Here is a 22,916-nt window from a genome sequence, read left to right as displayed (position 1 = left end):
CACGCGACGGGGGACACCCTGAGCTCAGGGTCGGCAGGAGCAACTCTGTCACACCGTCCTCGCTGCCCAAAGCCAAGCCCAGACTCAGGCTGTCCTTGTTGAAACACTGATGGCGTTCTCCTCAGAAGGACAACAAGGAATCCTGAACTATATTTATTTTAAATCCCTTGCGGTTTATTCCTCAGTGAGGCAGACACGTCACGGGGGAGTCTGCTGCCTTTCTACCTGGCCTGGGTCGCTGCTCACATTTAAGTCCCCCACCCAGTGCAGAGGATGTAAGGAGTAGGGAAAAACTTAGACCATGAGAAAATAGGAACCTCGCTAGCTAGAGCCAGGAGATTACTAGGTTAATGAACAAACATCCTGCCTTCTCACCTTGTGCAAGAATGCTTGGTTTGAAATTCCCGAGCGCGATCTTTGTAAGCGAATTGCTAACTGCCACGTCTGCTTCTGTGTAACGCTTGCTTGCCCGCCCCCGTATAAGGAAGTAGTTGTAAGCACTCGGCGCGTCTCTGGTTTGCAGCCCCTTGTGGGCACTGTGCCGCTGGACACTGTGAGAGTTCGCCCCTGCGCAGGTTAAACTTGGCCAATAAAGTAACATCTTTGATATTCTGAAAGTCTCTGATATTTGTTCTCGCGTTTGCTAGATGCTACACGGAGCACCCAGAGGTGGGGTGAACCTGTTTGCGTTCCTCTTTCGGACAGCGGCCCTGAATCCGGGGGCCTCAGGGGGACCCTTTCACCACAGATGTGTGTCATCCTCATAGACAGTTGTCCTGCTCACCCCGTCACCCTCTTCACCTGTGACACCTGCCCTTGGGGTGATTCCTAGGAGCAAGGTGGTTGCAGGGCGGGCTGTAGAAACCAACTGGTTCCCGAGCCTCTTTGGGCCCACTCACCCTCCTGGCACTCGGCACCCGGCAGGCAGGCAATCTCCGGGTTGCGATGAGCGGTGTGAAGGAGCCAGTTCGCAGGGGCTGCACTCGGTGACACTGTCCAGGTCCTAGTCTCTGCTGACGGAGAACCCTGTGAACGGGGGCACACAGAGGTGATGGTGTGGCCCAGGGCACAGACTTCCCCTGGTCCCTGAAGCCTCTGCCTGAGGAGGTGCCACAGCACCTGGTGGCAGCTGGCAGCACAGCACCAACCCTCCCCTCCTGCCTCCTTGGGTCCTTCTGGACTGATTCCCGGCTCCATGTGTCCCAGGGGCTGGGGACCTGACTCACCCTCGGCTCTCCCCGACATTCTGCAGCTCCGGGAAGAGGGGTGCTGAGTGTGCACGCCGGAGCCTGCGCCCACCCCTCCCGGGAGGGCCGCTCCATAGCTTCCGTGTCAGGGCTCAGGCCAGCCCAGGTGGTCGGACACCAGGAGTCTGCCCAGTCCCACCCGGGTTGATTTTTAGTAAATAAGACTAGCTTCTTAAATCTCCGCCCATGCCCGGAAGGGGTGGCTTTGGTTTTGGCAACACTAGTAGCCACGCCCAGTTTCAGGTCCCTGCTCTTCCAGTCCCACCCACAGGCCCTGGGCTGGGAACAACCGCTCCTCCCAACCGCAGCCCCGCCCCTACGCCCTGGGGTTGCAGCCACCGTACTACCCACCCCCACCCGCGTCTGGTCCGGAAGGGGAATAGTGTTGGGTTCCCTCACCCTCTCTGTACAGTCAGGGCTCCGCCCGCCAGGCTCCAGGGAGGCCGGGCAGAACGTGGACAGTCCCCAGTCCCCCCAGGAAACCGTGGACACCTCAGGTTCCCGTCGTCAGCGTGACCTGCACCAGGGCGCTGAGCCCGCGGGCGGTCCCTGTCCTGGTGTGTTAGGAACCGGGCACCACGGAAAGCCGCCTTGTGTCCACCCCCCCCCCCCCCGCCTCTCCGGTGGAGAAGTCCTGCATGAGTGGAATCGGGCCGCCCCTGAGCTGGAAGAATTCCCAACAAGAGCCGCTGGGACCCAGTGCGCGGGGGGCCGGGGCCGGGGGCGGGGGGGGTGCTCGGCAGGATTCCTCCTGCCCCACCCTGGCCCCACCCCGGCCCCAGCCCCACTCAGTGCTCTCACTAGCCCGCCAGGTAGTCCAGCCCCGGGTGACCCCCGCCCCGCTGTCGGGGTCTGCTCTTCCCCGAGCGCCGCCACCCGCACCGCGCCCGCCGGACCAGGAGCAGCGGCAAAGTCCGGGGAGGGGAGCGCAGAGACCTGAGCGAGCGCCGCTCGGGGCAGCCGTAGACGCGGGGGTCAGGGTCGTAGTTTCACTTATCAGCAGCGCCCCGCGTCCGCTGGAGAAATGCCGGCGGGAACGGCAGAGGAGTCTAGCCCGGACGGCCTACTAGCGGGCGGCTTCAGTACGACTCTGCCCCTAGGACACGACGCAATTACGGTCTTTCTCCCGCTGGAGCTGCTCTCTCGAGCGCGCTGGCTCCCAATGAGCCACCTGGAGCCACGCCGGGGAAAAAAGAAATGCTGAAAAGGCCTCACCGTTCAGACGGCCGAGGGGCCGATCGACCCTGAGCCCAGGAGACTGGCTCAGCAGAGAAGCACCGTGATGGCTGCCTGGCAGTTTCCCTTCGGGTGGCTCCGGGTGGGGGAGGGGGACCGAGAGGACCGACAGAGGCCCCGCCCTGTCCTCCCGCCGCGCCCGGACCGCCCCCAGCCCGGGCTGTCACTCCCTCTCCTCCAGGGGCTCCGACTCGGAGCGCGCCCCGCTGGGGAGCCAGCTGCACACGGGCTGGAATCCTCCGAGACTTTTGGCGTCTTGACGTTGGCAATGATGATGATGATGATGATGCCCAGACAAACCGGGGGAACATGAAACAGCTCCCGAGAAAACCACCTGTCTGCGCTCGGACTTCGGGAGAAACAGGAAACGTGTCAGTGAAGTCACAGGCCGACAGAGTTTCCAGCAGACGCGGGACCCAGTCCAGACACACCAACCCCACGAGTGCTCGTGAAGGACGAGAAAACCCTCGGTCGAGGCACCTGCACCCCGAGTCCACGGCAGCACCGCTCACAAGGGGGAGACACAGACCCCCCTCAGTGAGATGCACACAGGGATGTGCGTGGTGGCCGCGTGTGCCCACAGACATGCGCACACGCACCCACTGGAACCCGTCACCACGGGAAGGAGGACCCCTGTCATCAGAGGACCGTGGACGCACAAGGGGACGGGAACTCCGTGAGGCACTGAGACAGAGATACCCCCCAGGTGACCACATGTCATGTGGGCCACAAACACCACCCAACGTCATGAGACGACCCCTCTGACCCCTCCAGGGGTTCTGTCATTTTCAGACCGTGCAGGTGGGTCTTTGGGTGGTTGCCACGCCCTCCTCCAACCTTGTTTTCTGACAAGGTCTGAACGTGGAAAGAGGGAATTCAAGGAATCCATCTTCCTGGAAGAGAGCGTGGCATACAAAGGGGGGCGGTAATTTTCCTGGGGATTGCTCTTAATAATTTCCTTGCTAATATTAATCATGGTCTTACTTTGTACCCTGATTCCCATAAGAACAGGCCATGAGAAGAAAGAGGCTTGAAAAGAGTCAATGATTGATTTTGAGGGAAATTCTGAAGGGACAACTAGTTCTCCCTAGACTATTGAATTATGCCCAAATTGTTTTAAACAAGGAGTTTATAAACCTGAGGAAGAAACTATGCCCGATTGTTCCCATAAAAGAATTCATGAATCAGTTACAACAGGTTGAATTATTGGCAGACTTTCCCACCCCTGTTCCTTACCCATAGATACAAAGAGTCTTTCTAGAAAACAAGAAAAAAATTATATAGACCCTTACCCACAGCCCAAGGATACACCTGGGTAACATGTTGGATTAATGGCAAATTATGGCATCCCCAAGAGTAGCTAATAGTCTCCAGACGGTTCCAGATCCCCCATTGCCTTATACAGGAGCATATAATGAGGGTGGCATTAGAACGGTCAGTAAGGATGGAGTCCAAGTGCCTTATAATAGTCTAAATTTCGTGGAAAGGCTAGCTCGAAGCAGACCCCCCTGGTGTTCATTAACTAAGGAACAAAAAAAGTCACTACTCCGCCAGCTTGTCAAAGGATTTTGCCCACACTTCCCCCTATCAGGCAGGAGCTACAAAAAAGAACTCTCTGAACTATCCAAACAAAAAATAGAATAAGACATGAGAAAGTCAAGAATGGCCTGTACCCTACAAAATCCAATAAAACTGTCTATCACCTTTAGGTCAAAAGGTTTACTGTGGCTGGATGTCCTGTCTATCTCTCCTTACATGTTTGTTTTGGTGAGCAAAAGGTGGTGCGATTGTCAGACACCTGTACCTCAGGTTTATTGATTCGCATAATTCCAATGAAGTTGTACAAAATAATTTCTTGACCAGAGAACAAAATCCCCTCTAATGAAATAGCCCTGAATGTCTAAAAGTTGTAGGAGTAACAGCCCCGCCTTTACCTTGAATAGGAATATACATCAAGTAGAATTAGACAGGCAAAGAAATAAGCAAAGCTGGTTAGCTATTCCAAACTAAGCATGTAGAAACAGTTACCAGGGAGTCAGAGTCCATGGTGCATAGAGAAACATTTTAGACAGAAAAGATAGATAGCTAAGTTAGATGTCACAAAGGCCTTATAATAAGTTTCCTATAACCTCTACTCAATCTAGTGTATCCTTTTTCTGAGAACTTTAATATACAATAAGACATTCAAACTCTGCACATACAGCTAGTTTTAATTGTCTGAGGTCACTAGACTAGCGTGACCTGATATCCAGGTAGAAAAGTTCCTGCTTCGCCTAACGGAAAATGTCAATCACTGCCAAAAATGAAAGTATCAAAACCTGCTTGTACTTGCAATAAAAGGAACAGAGCTTCACCGTCCTCTGAGTCGTGTTGTCGTCTGTCTCCCATCACTGACGCCTCACCCACTTTTCAGGAACCCCTGGACCCAGCTGCGGCCGGACCACGGCACCCACCAGGGTGGAAGGGGCTGGTGACACGCAGTACATCATCCCTGACTGCCTGAGGGGTGACGCTGACCCTGCTGCCTCTCCGTGTGCGTGTGCGTGGGATTTCCCAGTTTCCCACATCGGACTGAGCACCTTCCCGTGTGAACACGGTGACAGAATAGACACGGGGCTGAGAATGTGGAACCGGAGTGGCTCTCTGGGTCCTGTCACTTTCCTGCTGTCACACTACGTGGGGACCGACATGGGAGCTGACAGATGTCTCCAGCCGCGTCTCTGTGGGGCTGTGAGCTCCGCACTGCGGGACCAGGAGGTCCCTCCTTCACCCGAAGGCCCCGCCTTCCCATCACGTTTCTCGGCTGCACCGTGAGGGTCCCTGTGGCCAAGTCCCGAGGCCCGACGTGACGGTCCGGCCATGGCAGGGTCAGGGGCTGGCTCGTCAAGGTCAGGCAAGGTGCCCGGGGGAGACTCACCCTCGCGGCAGGTGCCACACAGCAGGCAGGACTCCAGGCCTTTGGGGAACTCGGTGAACGTGCCTGGGTCACACTTGTCGCACTGTCCCCGGGTGTGGGGGCGGCTGCAGGGTTCACGGACATGCTCCCCTGTGCAGGAGGTGGGCGCTGTGGTCAGACCCCTCCAGGCTCGAGGGGTGTCCCTGCTGTGCGGCCTGCCCACCCCGTCCTGGGGGCAGCCCCGCCAGTGGGAAGAGGGAAACACTTCTGTCTGCAGTTTCGGATCAAGGTGACCTCTGGACGTCACACCTTCTTGGACATGAGGAAGCACAGACCGCCCGGGATCCCACCTCGGCCTCCTATCCCTGCCCTGCACCCGCCCCTCTGGCAGCTGTGCTGTGGGCTGCACAGGGACCCCGGCCCCCAACCAGCAGACGCTGAGGACCCCGAGTACGCGCCTCTTGTCAGCAGGAGCAGGTCCCAGCACTCCGCCTCCCAGCCAGGGCCCAGGCTCAGCCTCTGGGAGGAGCTCCGCCCCGTTCCCACCCACAGGGGTGTGCCCTTCAGGACCCAGGAGCACCTCACTGGGCCAGCAGGTTCCTGCCACCCTCGCTGAGGGCAGACGGGGCTTCCTTCTACAAGGTGTGCCCTGGGGCCACGTCCCACCTCATGGGTGCTGCTAATCAGCCTCCCCCCCTCACTGTCAAGAGAGGGCCCCTCCCCCCGGCCCGACACACGTGGACTCTGCGGTCCCTCCAGGCAGACCCGTCCCGGACTCACCCGTGGGGCAGAGCAGGCAGCAGTGGCCTGGGGACCAGTACTCGAGGGGCCCGCAGCTGTCGGTGGGGCTGGGGCGCGCCGGGCTCCGCTGGAAAGTCCGGTGGGTGGGGGCGGTCCCCGTCAGCTGGAACAGAACAGGAGACATTCCCACCCATCCGGACTGCCCACCCGTCCTGTGCCCCGTGCAGTGGAGGGTGGTTCCCTGAGCTCTGCACATGCCTGAGCTGGGTTCCATTGGCGGGACTGCTGCGTGGGTGGGAACCTGGTCCCCTACCGGCTTTGGGATTGGCGCACTTACTCGCGGCACTGCCCCGCATAGCCACGCCCCTTGTGCCCACACAGTCCTGAGGCGCCGACCCGGATCCCGCTCTGCGTCGGGGCCCGCCGGGGGGCGTTGCGCTCGGCTCCCTCGGAGGGGCGGCGCGCAGTGCCCAGCCCCAGCGTTTTCACCTGAGAGAGGCAGTGGGGCGGCCCTGAGAGCGAGGACGTTTTGTGTATTATTCTTGCAAACGGCAACTCTGGCATCATCGGGAAGGAGAGTAGGCGAGCGGGGAGGCGAGCCCGGAGGAAGGGAGGGAACCGGGGGAAGGGAGGCGAGGCCGGGGGAGGAACGTACGAGAGCTTCCGCCACAGGTCGGAGGAGCCCCCATCTGTGTGCTGGTAGGCGGGCACTGAACCTCGCTGAGCCTCAGATTCTGGGAAAGCCCCGTCTGGTCCCTGGGGCCCTGGGCCCTCCGGAGATGCTGCACCTGCTGCTTGTTCGTCACTGAGGCAGACGTGTTGGCGGGGAGGCTGCGGCCTCTCTAACTGGCCTGGGCCCCTGCTGGGAGTTAAGCCCCCCCCCCAACCCAGTAAGGGGGACTATGGGCTGAGGGTCGCTGCGGCAGTGAATAAAATCTTAAAGAAAAATAAAGACATTGTATTTCTAGAGCTTCAAAGAATTTTCTCTTTTTAAAGATTTTATATATTTATTTTTAGAGACAGGGGAGGGAAGGGAAAAGAGACACAGAGAAACATCAACGTGTGGTTGCCTCTCACACACCCCCCACTGGGGACCTGGCCCACAACCCAGGCATGTGCCCTGACTGGGAATCGAACGGGTGACCCTTTGGTTCTCAGGCTGGTGCTCAACCCACTGAGCCACACCAGCCAGGGCTAAAGAATTTTCATTTCAAGAGCAAGTTATAGAATTAGAAGACTTGTGAGGCTAAATCTTCAAATTAAATATTAAAATTACATCATTGAATTAGTAAAAAAGACATTGTTAAAAAGCTCAATGTCAAGGCTGATTTCCCTCCAAACCACGTCCATAGGTGCATGCAGTTACCACGTCCAAGCAAACATTCACATTTACTAGAAACTGCAAAGTCCTAGTACTCGTCCACCTAACACAGAAGGCCGCTGAGAATTGTTCCAATTTGTGTCACTTTCAAAAACGATGCCCCGGGATTCCGGCTGCTCCGTGCTGCCTTGTCTGCCGCCGGCGGTTCCCGCACCCAGAACTGCCCCTGGCAGCTCCCAGCGCCAGCCGCCCGCGGGAGCCTTAGCAGAGCAGGCCGGGAAGGTGCTCCTGCCCCGCCCCTCCGCGGGGCCCCCTGGGCCGGCACAGCGCCTCCCGCCAGCGGACCCCAGACACACACCCAGCTGTCTCGGGGCTGCGACCTCAGCCCTGGGACCACCCTCAGCCCCGCCGCTGTCCCTCCCTCTCTGCTCAGTGCACAAGGTCTTATAGCCTCTGGGGAGGACCTACGGTGTGTGTGGGGGCCAGTGGGGGCTCGGCAAGGAGACGGTTCTCCCAGGATCCTCCAGGGGAAGTGACCTCTCCTTCCAGAGGGTGACCTGGCACAGCACGGGGGAGCTCTATCCCTTTAATTTCCAAAATCTCCTCCAAGGATGCCCACCCCGGCCCACAGCCTGGGAGAGGAGGGACCCGTAGCTGGTTGCCCAGTGCAAACAGAGCCGGGACATTGTCACTTTTGGGCTGCTCCAGCTGGCAGGGGACACTGAAGAGAGCAGGGGGTCAGGCAGGGAGCCGGGCAGGGAAGCAGCCAGCTCCACAGGCCCAAGGAGTCGTCACCCAGCGGGGGCGGGGTGGGGTGGGAAGAGGCAGGACCACCCGCCTGGGGGGCAGATGTGGGGAAATCACAGGGAGACGTGGCACCACAGTCCCGATCGAGGTGAAGGTCCCTGTGGCCTGGGTGCTGCCAGCAGATGCCCACTGAGTTTGGGGTGACCCCACCCTCCCCTGGCTCAGACCTGTGCCCGCAGACTGACACACGCACGGCCCACAGAGTGGGCCACGGAAGCAGGCCTGGTGTGTGCCGCGGGGCAGGTGGCGGGGTGTGGTGCATGAACACCCACTTTCCTAAGCCAAGGAATCTCCTTCAAGTTGCTGGGCTTAGGGAGGGAAGAGATGGGGGGACACAGGGCGGAGCTGGGAGGGGGCGGGGTGGCAGCTGTGGCCACTGTCAGGGCAGCCTGGTGACTCAGTCAGACACTGGGGTGAGAGTCCTGAGCACCGCGAGTGAGAGGCAAAGCCCTCTCTGTCCCTCGGGGCTGGGGGGTGGCTCTCCAGTGTCCCCAGGCCATGGCAGGGAGCCCAGGGTTCCTTCTCCGAAACCAGAAGGCCCGGTGGGGTCCGGCACGCCCCCCCACACTCATGCTCCCTTCCCGGACCCTGCAGATGGCAATTCGGACATTGCGTGCGCCTCTTCTGGAATAGTCTGCCCAGACCCACTTCCCTCACGTCCTTAGGGTGTCCCTGGAGGCCTCAGAACACCAGACTGGCAGCCAGGGTCGCAAGGCCACAGGCTGCCCGGCCGGAGGCCCATGGCAGCTAACGGCACTGGCTGTGTCCTACCACTGGGCAGCCCGGTGAGGACCTGGTGGGGTCCTGCACCCCTACGTCCAGCGGATGCTCCCTTCCTGTGCCCCTCAGATCCCAACAGGGCCATTGGGTAGAATCGTTTCTGAAGCACATTCCCGAGCACTTCCTGTACGTGCCTGAACGCTTCCTCGGGGGCCCCAGGTTCGCTCTGACGCCATCGACGCTGCCGTCAGCTCACGGGCCACGGCCCCTCCGGCAGTGACACTGTGTCTGGGACTGTCCCCAGGTCCTTCCCTGCACCTGACTTGTGCCCTCACACGTGTCCCTGCTGAACGACCACTCACCTTCCCGCCTGGGGTGGTCTCAGCTCTCCCGACAGCACCAAGAAGGGCCCTGGGTCCCGCCACCGCAGGGAGCGCAGCTCCGGCAGCCGTCGGAGTTAGCAACGCAGACCTGACCCTGGGTCCTGCAGAGAGGACCCGGCCAGCGAGACCCTGGCTTCGGCTCCGCCAGAGCCACGCGGGCTCCCACCCACAGAGACACAGGGTGACCGTCGTGCGCTGTGTCAGGTCAGGAAGCGAGCGGTGGGTCATCACAGCGGCAAAGCAACAGCAGCGCGGCGAGGGCTCTGTGAGAACGCCGCGGGGAGGCCGACGGGACCCCGGGGGGTGAGCCGTGCGGCCTTGGATGCAGACGCAGCTCCACTGAAGGGTGACCGTTACTGCCACCCACGGCGGGGTACCGGGGGCACACCGGGAACAGTCACCGTGGTGATGATGAGGAAGAGCCGCCTTTCCCCAGGATGCACAGGTGACAGCAACCTCGGGGACCTCAGTGGTGATCAGCGGTGGGTGTCCCTTTGCTGGACGTGGATTCTACTGCGTCACAGAGATTCCAGCGACCTCCATTTGCGTCTTTTACCCAACACTCCTGCTTCACTAGGACCTGGAGGGGTGAAGGGGGAGGGCTGGGTCTGCTCTGTGCTCCCAGGTCACAGGGTGCGGTAGAAAGTGGCCGCTGGTCCCTTCTCAGCCCCCGGTGATGTGGCCTGAAGAGGCGGGAGCCCACAGCTGGGTCCCAGGGCCCACCCTCACTCTCCCTGCAGCCCCCTGCTCCAGCCCCATCCTCCTGCCTCTGCCTCCCACAGAGACCTGTGGACCCCGGGACGGCCGCTGTCCCCGGTCCCTGGACTCGGTGCAGGTGGGCACACCTTTGAGACCTCAGGTCACCCACCACCCCAAAACTGTCCAAGTCAAGAAGGAACAGGGGCCCTTGGGGGTTGCCCTGGGGACACAGAGGGATCCACTCACCAGGATAGAAGAGGGCCGTCTTCCACCCTGGCAGGAAGGGGACACAGAGAAGGGAAGGTCATTCTTTCTGTCCCCTCCACCCACTGTCCCCCCCGAGCCTCCTCTCTCTCCTCAGTGTCCTCCAGTGTCCGCGTTCCTCATCCGCACCTCTGCGGACCAGGCTCAACCCTCTCCCAGTGCTGGGCATCCCCCCAGCACGCCGGGGCCGCGGGGCCGTGACCGGGCTGTGCCGGGTGTGGGCGTGCGTGTCAGCAGGGTGAGGGGACGCTGCGTCTGGAAGGTCCCCTCTGAGTGACCAGACAGGCGGCGGTGGTTCAGCTACAGCAAATGAGCCTGTGACCCGGGTGGGATTCCTGCTCGCCCGGCAGGACAAGGGGTGAAGCACTAACCACACAGGAGCCCGGACACCAGAGCCCCAGACTCACTCACCTGCACAGGCCTGAGGCCGCTCCGCACCTGCAACAGAGACAGGCAGAGTCGCCTGAACTGTCACATTGGAGGCGGTTCCTTTCTCTCCCCCGTGACTCACTCCCATCTCCCCGTTCCCTTCTCGGCACCCCGCTCCCCTGTCCACCCGCTGCAGCTCAGAGCCCCCAGGCGCCCTGCCCGGGCTGTCCCAGTGTCACGGCACAGCTGTCCTCCTGCACCTGTCTGTGCAGCAGCCACGGCTCATCCGAGGTTCTTCTTTGCAAAGTTTCAGTTTCCTTCTGCCAACGCCGCTGGGACAGTGTTACATGGGAAACTCCAGACACCCAGTCCACGAGTTTAACCGCAATGAACTCCGAGCAGCGCCCTGCGGCAGCTGGGGTCTTCCTCCCACCTGCCCCTCACCAATCCCCCCTCAGTCCAGCGTGTCCACCGTGCAGACCGCCCCACCCCTAGTCACTGAGGAGCGTCTCTGTGACACATGGACGGTGACAGTATCGCAGCGTGGGTGTCCCAGTCACCCTTCCTTTACTTAATAACGGCCCCAACGTGCAAGACTTGGGACGCTGGCAGCGCGGGCGTGCCCACGAGAAGCCTTCCTTTACGTGAAAAGGGAAAAGCTCGTGAATTCAGGGTTTGGAAGGATCCGGCGTCAGGCTGCCATGGGGGGGGGCTGTACCACACCCCCCTCGGATAAGGGGTGACCTCCACGGACCTGGGTGTCCCTGTGCTAGAATCCTTCCCACCCCATCTGTGTCACTCCTGCCCACGTCCGGGAACAAATTGGCCACGTGATGAGAAATATCAGGTACTATTTTTTGACTAGTGATGATAAATTGGGGACAACTGTCACTGGCCACTTCTCCTTTTAAGAGACACTTCTCTCTCATGCTTTTCTTCCTGGCTTCAGATTTGGGGAGGCAAGCAGGAGGGAAGGACTCACATACTGACTCCTCTCCCCACCCCCTCTCCTTTCCAGGGGCTCCCGGGGTGGCCTGGCTCCAGCGCCCCCCCATGGAGACACCACAGCCCCATCCCCACTGAGAGAGACCACTGCCTCGGCCCCCACCAGTGTCCCCGTCCTTCCCCTGGGCGACTGGGGTGAGGGAGGGGGCTGAACTATCCGAGCAGAGAGGCTGAGATGCGGGTCCAGGGCACTCACGTGGTCGGTCCCAGCTGTCTGTCCACCCTGCAGGGAACAACATGACCAGTCAAGGACGCATGTCCCCAGGGACCCCAGGACGTGCAGGGACGGGGATGGGGACGTACTGAGCTCGTCCTGCTGCGTCTCTGGACATAAACAGAAAAAGAAAGTCCCGTCCAGGGGACGCAGAGGAGGATCTGGGGGGTGGGCGTGGGCGGCCCAGGGAGGTGGCGACCACCTGCAGCTGGGCCTCACCTTGGGCGCTTCGCTGCCGCTGCAGCTCTGCCCGCGCTGCCTCTCTCTCGGCTCGTGCTCTCCCCTCCTCCTGGGACGCGGCCTGGATCCTCTTCCGCCGTCGCCACAGCAAGCACATCACAGATGACAGGGGCACCGCAAAACACACCAGGGTCAGGGGGGGAACCACCTTCCAAGGCTGTGTGTCCTTGAAAAAGGCGCCTGCAAAGGGGTAGCTTCAGCCCCTGAAGGGATCTTTCTGTTCCAGAGCGCCCAGACTCTCACTGCCACACAGTCAAGACGGTTTTCCTGAAACGTCTCCGCCCCCATGGGATGAGATGGAGCACGAGGACGCACAGTGTCACTGAGGTCCCCTCTGCACCACGCGTCCCCCACTGACTACCTGCCCCCCTCAGTCTGCGGAGTCTGGTGATGAAGAACGAACTCTGGAGCTCGGGGACCTGGGTTCCAGTCCCGGGTCTCCTGCCCACCAGCGATGTGACCTTGAACTAATGACGTAACCGTCTGTTGCTGCGTCCTGATCAGTGAGAGCATGAAGTTAGTGCTTATGCAGTGCCTGACGCAGGGTGAGTGCCACGCAGGTTTCACTCAGTTTTGAAAAGTAAATATATTTTGTTTAATCCTGTTTACAGCGAAAACAGCCCCTATGTGGCTGCTCTGCATGGTGTCAGTCCCGTCATGTATCTCGGCGACCTGCCCGCTCCAGCACAGCCCGCACGCCCGTGTTCCTCCTGCAGGGCAGTGTCCGCCATACACTGGGTCCCCTCTGGTGGGCACCCCAGACTCTGCCATTTGTCCCGGGGATCACTGGTTTAAAAATACCCGGTGACAGGGGTCACGTCCCACCGCTGCAGGCTGGCCCGTGGGGTGGTCCCCAGAAGTGGGTTTTGCATCAGTCAGTGGGCAGTTCGGGTGCAGACGGCCCTGCGCCCCCACAGCACGGGGGGCCGACCCCCAGCAACACCATCCAACACGGGAGCACAGACGGCTACGGGGCTGTCTCCCCACAGCCCGCCACCAGAGGGCGCCCACCACCTCGTTTGTCCTGCTGCGGCCAAATTCACAGGGCGAAATAGCTCCCTGTTCGGTCAGATTTGGCATCCTCCTGGGAGTTTTACCTTCCCAGAAACTGATGATTCCTGTTCTTGCTCTTTTATCCACCGTGTTCCTTCATGTTGTAAGGAGATTAGCCCTTTCACTGAGATTTGGGATGTCCCAATATTCCCTCCTGGTGTGTTTGCTGAACTTTCCCATCTGCCCCCACGTCTCACTGCCTGGCTCCGTGTGTGGCAGGGAGTGCTCAGAAGGCGTCTGTGACATGAACCACTTCAGGGGAAGGAACGCCAGGTCCCTGCTTGGTGCCCTCATGTACCCCAGGCACATAGGTCAGCAGCTAACCCTGTGCCTTCCCCCAGGGGAACCGAGGAGCCCAGGGCAGGGGGCAGGGCACTCACCTGCAATGGACAGCCTGGCTGACCTCTCCAGGCCCAGCAGGAGGCTTCTGATGACACAGGAGACCCCCTCCCCAGAGCCGCCTTCCAGGATCACAGAGGCTGAGGCTGCATAAAGGCCCTGGGGGTCTGCAGCCTCAGGTGCTGCCTCCGAGGGCAAGCTCTGTCCCCTGGCGTCTCTCCACTGGATCTGGGGCTACGGGTACCAGCCGGCAGACGTGCAGTTCACACGGATCCCTCCAGCCTCGTAGCCCTTCATGTCAATGTGGGGATCAGAGCCCAGCGCTGGGGAGGAGAAGTGAGCTGAATTGTGGGGAGCCCCCTGTACTGGTGGGGTCTCCACAGCAGGGAGGGGCGCCCACACTGACGAGCCCAGCAGGGACTCACCAGGAGCTGCTCCCAGCGTGTGCTGTGCAGCAGAGACTGATCCCCGATGGGGCCACTGCCTGACCCTGGCTGGACCCTCGTGCTGGATCCAGGGGGCTCTGGGCCAGAGCAGAGGCTGCTTCCCCCAAGTCCCCTTAGAGACTGCCGCAGCCTCCCCTCCCCCCTGCCCCAGACAGGCTGGTCCCTGGCACAGCCCCTCACCCCTCCCTGGGCAAGCATGCAGGTGGTGCCCCTCAGCCTAAGTGGGTTGTACACCATTGTCCCTGCCTGTCCTGTGGGGGCCGTGCCCTCCCGAGAGTAGGAGGAGATACACCGTGTCCTGCAGCCACCCGAGCGGTGACTCGTATGCACGGCCCCTCGGGAGGCTCTTGCTGTCCTCACTGTCGGGCTGCTGGGCTCTCCCTCCAGGGTCTCCCCCCGGAAGTGTCCCCAGTGAGGCTGTGCAGAGGGGAACCTTTCCCACGGAGACAGCGGACACAGGGCCAGGAAGTGGGGAGTTACTGCCACCTGTCCCCACGCCCCTGAACACACGGAGGGGGAGGCAGCCCTCTGAGGACCTGAACACACAGAGTCCTGTAGGACGGCTCCGGCAGGGGAGCCGAGGTCTCCAGGAAGGGACAGCAGGCTCAGGAGGAACCCTAATGGGGAGAAGACCAGGGGGCCACACCGTCCCTGTTCCACCAACCCCCCCGCACTCATAGCGACAGGGCAGGGCTGTGTCCACAGAACTTGAACTGCAGCCCTGACGCCCGGACACTGGCACGTTCGTGGGGCAGCACCTCAGACAAGGCGCTTCGTCACTGGGGTGGGTCAGGGCCACATCAAGGCCACTCAAGGGTGGGGTGACAGCACAGAGGAATCAGGAACCGTGTGCAGTGACCCACCTTCCTGTGCCGGCTGTGAGTGACCAGTGACACCCGCACCATCCTGACTGAGTCCCACCCAGAGCCCAGCGCTGCTTCCACACCCCCCCAAACCGCACCACGTCCTCCCTGACGCCCCCTCTCTGAGACACCCCGGTGTCCCCGTCCCCAGGGGAGCGTCCTCCCTCACTGCACAGAGGACGTCACAACCTGTGCAACTGCAGCTGTGTTCCCGGGGGTTTGGTGGGGGACCTGGGCCCCACAGGTGTTGTCCCTGCACCTCAGCCTCCTGGACCCACCACAGCGGGCCCCTGGGGGTCGCAGAGCCACAGTGTGGAACACTCTGAACCCAAACACCCACGTGCCACCCACTGCGGGGAGGTGTCTTCCTCCTTCCCGTCCCTGACCTCCACTCCCCTCTGAGACTGGTGGGCAGCATGGGGGACTCTGTACTGGGTGCAGGAGGAAGTCACCCTGGGGGACACCTGGGTGTGTCACGGGCCTCAGAGGAGCAGAGATGAAGGCGGGGGGGCGGATGCTGGTGAGCAGCCCACGTGCTCTGGGGTAGGTCTGCAGCCTCTGCCCCCGCCCAGGGAAAGGAGCCTGGAACAAGCCTGAGGCTCACCTGCCACCTGCAGCTCCACCTGGGCTTCTGCATAGAAGCCTCCATCTCGGAAATAACACAGGTAGGTTCCGTTGTCTGAGACGCTGACGTTGCGAATCCGAAGAGCGGCCTTCCCCACAGTGACGTCCTCTCGTAAAATCGAAGTTCTCCCTCGATACTCCTCTGCCAGCGTCTCCTCCTGCCCGTGCTTGTACCTGTACACTACCTGCCTGCGGCTGAGTCTTGCCCATGTCAGCTCCATGTTCTCAGCGCTCATCTCCGGGGACAGGTGACAGGGCAGGTCTGCGTCTTCACCCACCATGGCCAGGATGGGCTCGGGGGGTCCGACCACAGCAAACTCAGCTGGTCATCAGAAGACGGGGTTTGTCACAGGGAGCTGGGGCTGAGGGGGTGTCCCAGGCAGGGAGGGTGAGGTGACAGACACCTAGATATGAACTCAGTCCTCACACAGGTGTGGTGTGGACGGGTCTTGCAGGGGTGGGCGGAGTCCCGGGTTCTGGCTGGGCCCGAAGGGAAAGGATTCACACACACAGACACACAGCCGGTCCTACCTGAGCAGGGGCTGAGCAGCTGGACCACGGCGAGGCACACAGGGAGGGCAGGCAGTCGGGGCACCAGGCACCTCCCCATCCTGACCTGCTGTGCACACAGAGAGGCCAGCAGGGGCTGGGCAGCAGGGACCACCTGGAAGGAGGAGGAGGGTTCCACGTGGAGAGGCTGCCTCCCCAGGGCTGACCCGGGCACCACCGCCATCACTGGGTACACAAGAGCCTCTTCTGCAAATGTTCCCTGGGGGTCTCTTCTCCTTGGATCCCTCCATGGAAATCAGCCATGAAATATGGGGCAGTAATGTACATACCTTGTCTCTCTCCAGCAGGGAGCACTGGGCTCTCCTGTGGGAACCTGCTCAGAAGCCCCCCAGTGGCTCACACTTCCCTGCCCCAGCCAGGTGCCCGCCCCCTGCACCACCCTCTGAGGAAGGCAGACCCCTCTGCTGAGTCCAGGATCCCACTGCTGCCCCCTGCAGGCCGCGCTCCGCACAGCAGGCAGCACATCCTGCCCCCTCACCTCCCTCCTGCTCAGCCCCTCCCACGGGGTCCCCTGTCACCCAGGGCAGAAGCCCAGGATCTTTGCACCCTGTGCTTTAAATTGTCTGAAAGTTCTAAAGTCTAAAAGTGTCCGAGTGGGGGATATATGTCTACATATTTTGAAGGCATTTATTGTTTTTCATTCCTATCACAGACCATTTTAAAATAGAAAGCATAAAGCAATGAAATTTAGATAAATTAGAATGGTAATTACATCCTGTGTTGCACGTGAAGGTGAACTCCTGTGGATGCATTTGGCCACATGTACTCAAGGGGCAACTCAAAAAGAGAATCTATTTATATAAACTGTTTTTATTCTCACACCTTTGCCTTCAGTCACCCTCACATGCTCCCCCCTGGATGGGGACACCCGTGGGGACGTCCCTCCACCGCCCTGAACACTCTCTGGACTCAGCAGCTCTGATGCCTCTTAGTGCTTCTGCTGTTTTGTTTCACATCTTACACGTCGGGATGTTTCTGTTTGTGGACTTTTTTCGCCCAGGAAAGAAAAATAGTCGCTCTGGGTGAGATCGGGGGAATAGGGATGGTGGGAAACGCAGGTTTGGTCAAAAATTGCTCAATATTCTGCAGGTATGGACAGGTGGGCTGGTAAATTACCTGTCAGGAAATGGGCCAGTGCTCTGGAAGAGTCCTCAAAAAAATGCAGTGAAACCCAAAGCCACCTCTCACCACAACCCCAGCTGGTCACTGATGCAGATGGGCTTCTAGAACTCTTGCCTAGAGGGGGGAGTCTGGACTATAAGGGACATACCCTCCAGAAGGTAGTTCCTGTTTGTTTGTTTTTTCATTTTTGGTTTTGTCCCTCCAGGTATACCAAATGTCCTGAAAAAGTTTTATCATTAGCCCCACAGATTACATTGGCAGGAATTGCTTTTAAAGAGAAACTGGCATTAACACAAAAATTCACATTTAATGCTGTTCATTATAGTAAAATCTACAAGAGCACAGTGTATAAATTGCATCCAATTTTATAATTTTTTTAAAGATTTATTTATTTACTTTAGAGAGGGAAGGGAGGGAAAAAGAGAGAGAGAAGCATCAATGTGTGGTTGCTGGGGGCTGTGGCCTCCAACCCAGGCATGTTCCCTGACTGGGAATTGAACTTGTGATGCTTTGGTTCCCAGCCCACGCTCAATCCACTGAGGTACGCCAGCCAGGGCTGTGTTATAATTATTAATAAAAATGTGTTATTAAAAACATAATTCCTTCCCTGGCTGGTATGGCTCAGTGGACCGAGCGCTGGACTGGGAAGGAAACGTTCGCTAGTTTGATTCCTGGTCAGGGCACAGGCCTGGGTTGAGGGCCAGGTCCTCAGTAGGAGGCGCATAAGAGGCAACCACATACTGATGTCTCTCTACTTGTCTTTCTCCCTTCCTTCCACTTTTTCTAAAAATAAATAAAATCTTTTAAAAAAACGTAATTCCTAGACACACCATGACACAACATGCAATGGTGAGAAGCTGAAAGCTCCCTCTGTCCGATCAGGAGGAAGACAGACGCCCACCCTCACCACCCCCCGCACCAGAGCACTGGGAGTCCGAGCAACAGTGGTCACGGGAGACAGAGACAAACAGCAAGCACATCCGAGGGAGGAGGAGCCTTCGCACTGCCCGCAGACGGCAGGACGCGGTACGTAGGACCGTTTGAGGACCCACCAAATCCCATGAGAACATGGAAATGAAGGCAGTGAGGTCGCAGGACACAACGTGGACACCAGGTGCACTTCCGTGCAGCAGCGACAGGTAACCAGAGGGAGGTGTCGTCAGCCCCTCATGCGGTTGCGTCCGAAAGCAGAAACCACCCGGGAACAAGGTCAACCAGAGAGCGGACAGCCTGCGCCCTGCCGGCTGGAGGAACCGAGAAAGGAGACGAAGAGGGGACACCCGACGGGGGACACCGTGAGCTCAGGGTCGGCAGGAGCAACACTGTCACCCCGTCCTCGCTGCCCAAAGTGAAGTGCAGACTCAGGCTGTCCCTGTTGAAATGCTGATGGCCTTCTCCTCAGAAGGACAATAAGGAATCCTGAAATATATTTATTTTAAATCCCTTTCGGTTTATTCGTCACTCAGGCAGACATGTCAGGAGGGAGTCTGCCGCCTTTCTAACTGGCCTGACCCCTGCTCGGATATAAGCTGCCCCCCCCAGTGAAGGGGACTGTGGTCTGGGTAACTGCCCCAGTGGCAGGAGCACTGGGTGGGAAGCTGGCAGAACCTGAGCCTCCTCCGCAGACTGTGGGGGACCCAGAGGTGCGTGGTGAACCCATGTGTTCCTCTGTTGACAGCGGCCCTGAATCCCGGGGGCCTCAGGGGGACCCTTTCACCACAGACACATGTCATCCTCATAGACACCCATCCTGGCAGCCTGCTCACCCTCTTCACCTGTGACACCCACACTTGGGGTGATTCCTAGGAGCAAGGTGGTTGCAGGGTGGGATGGAGAAACCAAAGGACCCCCACGTGTCACTGGGCCCACTCACCTTCTCGGCACTCGGCACATAGCGTCTTCTGGTTGCAGTGGGCGGTGAAGCAGCGACGGTCGCATAGTCTCCACTGAATGATGGGGACCAGGTCCCAATCTCTCCTGACATAGGAGCCTGTGATTGGGGGCACACAGAGGTGAGGCTGTGAAGGGGGCCCACAGAGGTGATGGTGGGGCCCAGGGCACAGACCCCACCTGGTCGCTGCAGCCTCTGCCTGACGAGATGCCACAGCACCTGACAGCGGTGCGCAGCACAGCACCAACCCTCAGCTCCTGTCCCCTTCGGACATTCCGGACTCATCCCCGGCTCCATGTGTCCCAGGGACTGGGGACGCGACTCACCCTCGGCTCTTCCCAACATGCTGCAGCTTCGGGAAGAGGGGTGCTGAGTGTGCACCCCAGGTGCACTCTGCAGCTTCTGTGTCAGGGCTCAGGGGAACCCAGGTCATCCATAAATGGAAGTCCGCCCTGTCCCACCGGAGTTGATTTTTAGTAAATAAAAGACTGGCTTCTGACTTCCAGCAAGATGGAGACATAGGTGGATGCACCGTACCTCCATGCACAACCAAGATTGGAACAACAACAATTTAGAGGCAGAATAACACCCAGAACTGATAGAGGATTTATCTGAATGGAAGTCGGACAGCCAAGAAGTTGAAGTACACCCGTTCATCCAGACCGGTGGGAGGGGCGGAGACAAGCAGCCAGGCTCGGGTCACGGTGCGGAAAGCAGAGAGAGTTGGGAGCATAAGGTATCCGGGGGCGTGTAAGGCCTCTGAGGCACGCAAGATCGCAGTGGGTGGACCCTGAGTACGCAAGCGGCAGCTGGCAGACCCAGTGAGGCGGCGACTGTGGAGCAGGGCAGAGTGAGCAACCCAGGATCCCAGGGAAGAAACTGAGGTCCCACGGAGAATGGAGCAACCTCCATTGTTCCCTCTTGACCCCATCCCCACATACAAAGTCATAATCTAGTGACTGGGGTGCCCAGCCCTGGTGAACACCTAAGGCTCTGCCCAGACCAAAAAAGAGAGAGAGAGAGAGAGAGAGATGGCTCAAACAGAAGAACAAATCAATGCCCCAGGACTCATCCTTTTAAGTGACCAAGAGATAGCTAACCTATCAAATGCACAGCTTAAAACACTGGTGATCAGGAAGCTCACAGAATTGGTTGATTTTGGTCGCAAATTAGATGAACAAATGCAGGTTACCATAAAAGAAATGAAGGAAAGTGCACAGGGAGCCAATAGTGATGGGAAGGAAACTGGTACTCAAAACAATAGAGTGGACCAAAAGGAAGAAAGAAACAATCAAACAGGAACGAATGGAGAAATAAGAATTCAAAAAAACGAGAAGCTTAGGAACCTCCAGGACATCTTTAAACGTTCCAACATCCAAATTACAGGGGTACCAGAAGGGGAAGAGGAAGAGCAACAGATTGAAAACATATTTGAACAAATAATAAAGGAGAACTTCCCCAATCTGGCAAAGGAAATAGACTTCCAGGAAGTCCAGGAAGCTCAGAGAGTCCCAAAGAATTTGGACCCAAGAAGAAACATATAAAAGCACATCATAATTACATTAGCCAAAATTAAAATGAAAGAGAGATTCCTAAAAGCAGCAAGAGATAAGGGGACAATAACCTACAAAGGAGTTCCCATCAGACTGTCAGCTGATTTCTCAAAAGAGACTTTGCAGACAAGAAAGGGCTGGAAAGAAGTATTCCAAGTCATGAAAGACAAGGACCTACATCCCAGATTGCTCTATCCAGTGAAGCTTTCATTTAGAATGGAAGGGCAGATAAAGTGCTTCTCAGATAAGATCAAGTTAAAGGAGTTCATCATCACCAAGCCCTTATTATATGAAATGTTGAAGGGACTTATCTAAGAAAAGATTTAAAAAACATGTATAGTAAAAGGTCAGCAAACTCACGATTATTAACAACCACACCTAAAGCAAAACCAAAAGAAACTAAGCAAACAACTAGAACAGGAACAGAACCACAGAAATGGAGATCACATGGAGGGTTATCAGCAGGGGAGTGGGAGGAGGAGAGAGGGGGAAAAGGGACAGAGAATAAGTAGCATAGATGGTAGGGAGAAAATAGACAGGGGTAAGGCAAGAATAGTATGGGAAATGTAGAAGCTAAAGAACTTATAAGTATGACCCATGGACTTGAACTGAAGGGGGGGATGTGGGTGGGAGAGGGTGTACAGGGTGGAGGGGGGGAAGGGGGGAAATGGGACAACTGTAATAGCATAATCAATAAAATATATTTTAAAAAAAGAAAAAAAAAGATTGGCTTCTTAAATGTCCACCCATTCCCGAAAGGGGTGGATTTGGTTTTGGCAACACCAGCAACCTTGCCCCAAAGTCCCAGACTCTGGTCCCTGCTCCTCTCGCTGCAGTCCCACCCACACGCCCTGGGCTGGGAGCCACCGCTCCTCCCACCCGCAGCCCCGCCCCCACGCCCTGGGGTTGCAGCCGCTGCTACTACCCACCCCCACCCGCCTCTGGTCCGGAAGGGGAAGTGTTGTGTTCCCCCACACTTTCTGTACAGTCAGGGCTCCATGGAGGCCCGGGCAGAACGTGGACAGTCTCCAGTCTCCCCAGAAACCCGTGGACCCACCTCAGGTCCCACCTCGCCATCGCGACCTGCACTGGGCCCGCACCACGCGGGCCGGTGTCTGTGCCGGCGTGCTAGGAACCGGGGCACGAGGGGACGCGGTCTTGTGTTCCTCACCCCCCCACCCCCCGCCTCTCCGGTAGAGAATCTGGGGTCCGCAGGAGTGGGAAGCGGGGCCGCCCCTGAGCTGGGAGAATTCCCACCCTGAGCCGCTGGGACCCCGGTACGCGGGGGCGGCGGCGGGGGGGGGCGCAGAAGGGAAAGCGGCAGGATTCCTCCTGCCCCACCCGGCCCCAGCCCGGCTCAGAGCTCTCACGTTGCCCGCCGTGTTGTCCAGCCCCGGGCTGCACCCCCCGCTCCCCCCACAGCCCCCGCTGTCGGGGTCTGCCCTCCCCAGCGCCGCGCACCCACCCGCGCCCCCGACGGGGAGCGGCGGCAAAGTCGGGAGCGGGGAGCGCAGAGACCGGAGCGAGCCCCGCTCGGGAGCAGCGGCGGAGCCGGCGCCGGAGTTTCACTCACGCCGCGGCCCGCGCGGGTCCTCCGGGCCGGCCAGCGGCAGCGGAAACCCCAGACGGGTCTCGGGACCGCCTGGCTGCACGAGGGGGCCTTCGGCAGGACTCTACCCCTCATGGACGACGCAATTACCGCGTTTCTTCCCACCTAGCTTCTCGCGAGGAGCGCACCGGGCTCCCAGGGAGTCCCCTGGAGCCAGGACAAGGACATGCTGAAAAAGCCTCACCGTTCAGACGGCCGAAGGGCCGATCGTCCCTGAGCCCAGGGGCCTCGATCCCAGGGGATCGGCGTAGAAGCACCGTGACGGCTGCCGGGCTGCTCCTTTTCGGGGCGGCTCCGGGTGGGGGAGGGTCGCCAGCCTGGAGAACCCGGAAGACCCCGCAGAGGCCCCGCCCCGTCCTCCCGCCGCGCCCGGACCGCCCCCAGCCCCGGCTGTCACTCCCTCTCCTCCAGGGGCTCCGACGCGGAGCGCGCCCCCCTGGGCACCCCACTGGACACGGGCTGGAATCCTCCGTCTTTTGGCTTCTTGACGTAGGCAACGATGATGATGACGGTGATGCCCAGACAAACACGAGGAAGATGAAACAGCTCGCGACCAAACCACCGCTGTCTGCGCTCTGGCGTCGGGAAAAATAGGAAATGTCACAGTAAAGTCACACGCTGACAGAGTTTCCAGCAGCCATGAGACCGAATACAGACAGACCGACCCCACGAGCGCTCGTGAAGGACGTGAAAGCCCTCTGTCA

At 59.0% G+C, this 22,916-nt stretch overlaps 2 protein-coding genes across 6 annotated transcripts in view; both read right to left on the bottom strand.

Moving 5' to 3' along the window:
• LOC123818204 overlaps positions 1 to 9,807 on the bottom strand; it is a 41,935-nt gene extending 32,128 nt beyond the window's left edge. For 2 of the 3 annotated variants that reach the window (XR_006785593.1, XM_045838176.1), the window contains exons 1-5: positions 9,331 to 9,807; positions 6,160 to 6,283; positions 5,401 to 5,529; positions 2,463 to 2,832; positions 900 to 1,026 (exon numbers count right to left, since the gene is read on the bottom strand). Coding sequence is in view for 2 of the 3 variants with exons in the window: in XM_045838176.1 (XP_045694132.1) it covers positions 900 to 1,026; positions 2,463 to 2,832; positions 5,401 to 5,529; positions 6,160 to 6,283; positions 9,331 to 9,579 (999 nt within the window). In the remaining variant the exon portion in view is untranslated. Of the gene's footprint in view, positions 1 to 899; positions 1,027 to 2,462; positions 2,833 to 5,400; positions 5,530 to 6,159; positions 6,284 to 6,457; positions 6,610 to 6,775; positions 6,978 to 9,330 lie in introns of those variants that run through there. The other variant, XM_045838177.1, reaches the window with a different exon arrangement.
• Positions 9,808 to 9,832: 25 nt separating this feature from the next.
• On the bottom strand, positions 9,833 to 22,390 carry LOC123818206 (butyrophilin subfamily 3 member A2-like). Of its 3 annotated transcripts, XM_045838191.1 has the most exons (10): positions 22,069 to 22,390; positions 19,033 to 19,149; positions 15,999 to 16,131; positions 15,448 to 15,789; positions 12,122 to 13,857; positions 11,992 to 12,012; positions 11,885 to 11,911; positions 10,726 to 10,752; positions 10,297 to 10,323; positions 9,890 to 9,931 (listed from the first exon to the last, which is right to left on the bottom strand). In XM_045838191.1, the coding sequence occupies exons 1-5, from the start codon at positions 22,285 to 22,287 to the stop codon at positions 13,769 to 13,771; spliced, it is 900 nt and encodes a 299-aa protein (XP_045694147.1). In that variant the 5' UTR covers positions 22,288 to 22,390; the 3' UTR covers positions 9,890 to 9,931; positions 10,297 to 10,323; positions 10,726 to 10,752; positions 11,885 to 11,911; positions 11,992 to 12,012; positions 12,122 to 13,768. The 3 variants fall into 3 exon arrangements, with proteins under 3 accessions (XP_045694148.1, XP_045694145.1, XP_045694147.1); XM_045838189.1 differs by lacking the exon at positions 11,992 to 12,012 and having other exon boundaries at positions 9,871 to 9,931; XM_045838192.1 differs by lacking the exons at positions 10,726 to 10,752; positions 11,992 to 12,012 and having other exon boundaries at positions 9,833 to 9,931.
• Between the last annotated feature and the right edge of the window lie 526 nt (positions 22,391 to 22,916).

This window comes from Phyllostomus hastatus, unplaced genomic scaffold (assembly GCF_019186645.2).
Source record: "Phyllostomus hastatus isolate PE091 unplaced genomic scaffold, TTU_PhHast_1.1 phas_contig_26, whole genome shotgun sequence".
In the NCBI taxonomy this organism is placed as follows: domain Eukaryota; kingdom Metazoa; phylum Chordata; class Mammalia; order Chiroptera; family Phyllostomidae; genus Phyllostomus; species Phyllostomus hastatus.
This window is presented reverse-complemented; position numbering and strand designations above follow the sequence as displayed.

What these genes read in the sequence shown, in the direction of transcription:
- LOC123818206 (XM_045838192.1), bottom strand. Translation starts at nt 22,287, where the DNA reads ATGAGGGGTAGAGTCCTGCCGAAGGCCCCCTCGTGCAGCCAGGCGGTC. An exon ending in ATGTGCCGAGTGCCGAGAAG is followed by an intron (nt 16,132 to 19,032) that starts GTGAGTGGGCCC and finishes TCCTCCTTCCAG; the next exon opens with GTGGTCCCTGCTGCCCAGCC. An exon ending in GGTGGAGCTGCAGGTGGCAG is followed by an intron (nt 13,858 to 15,447) that starts GTGAGCCTCAGG and finishes TCTCCTCCCCAG; the next exon opens with CGCTGGGCTCTGATCCCCAC.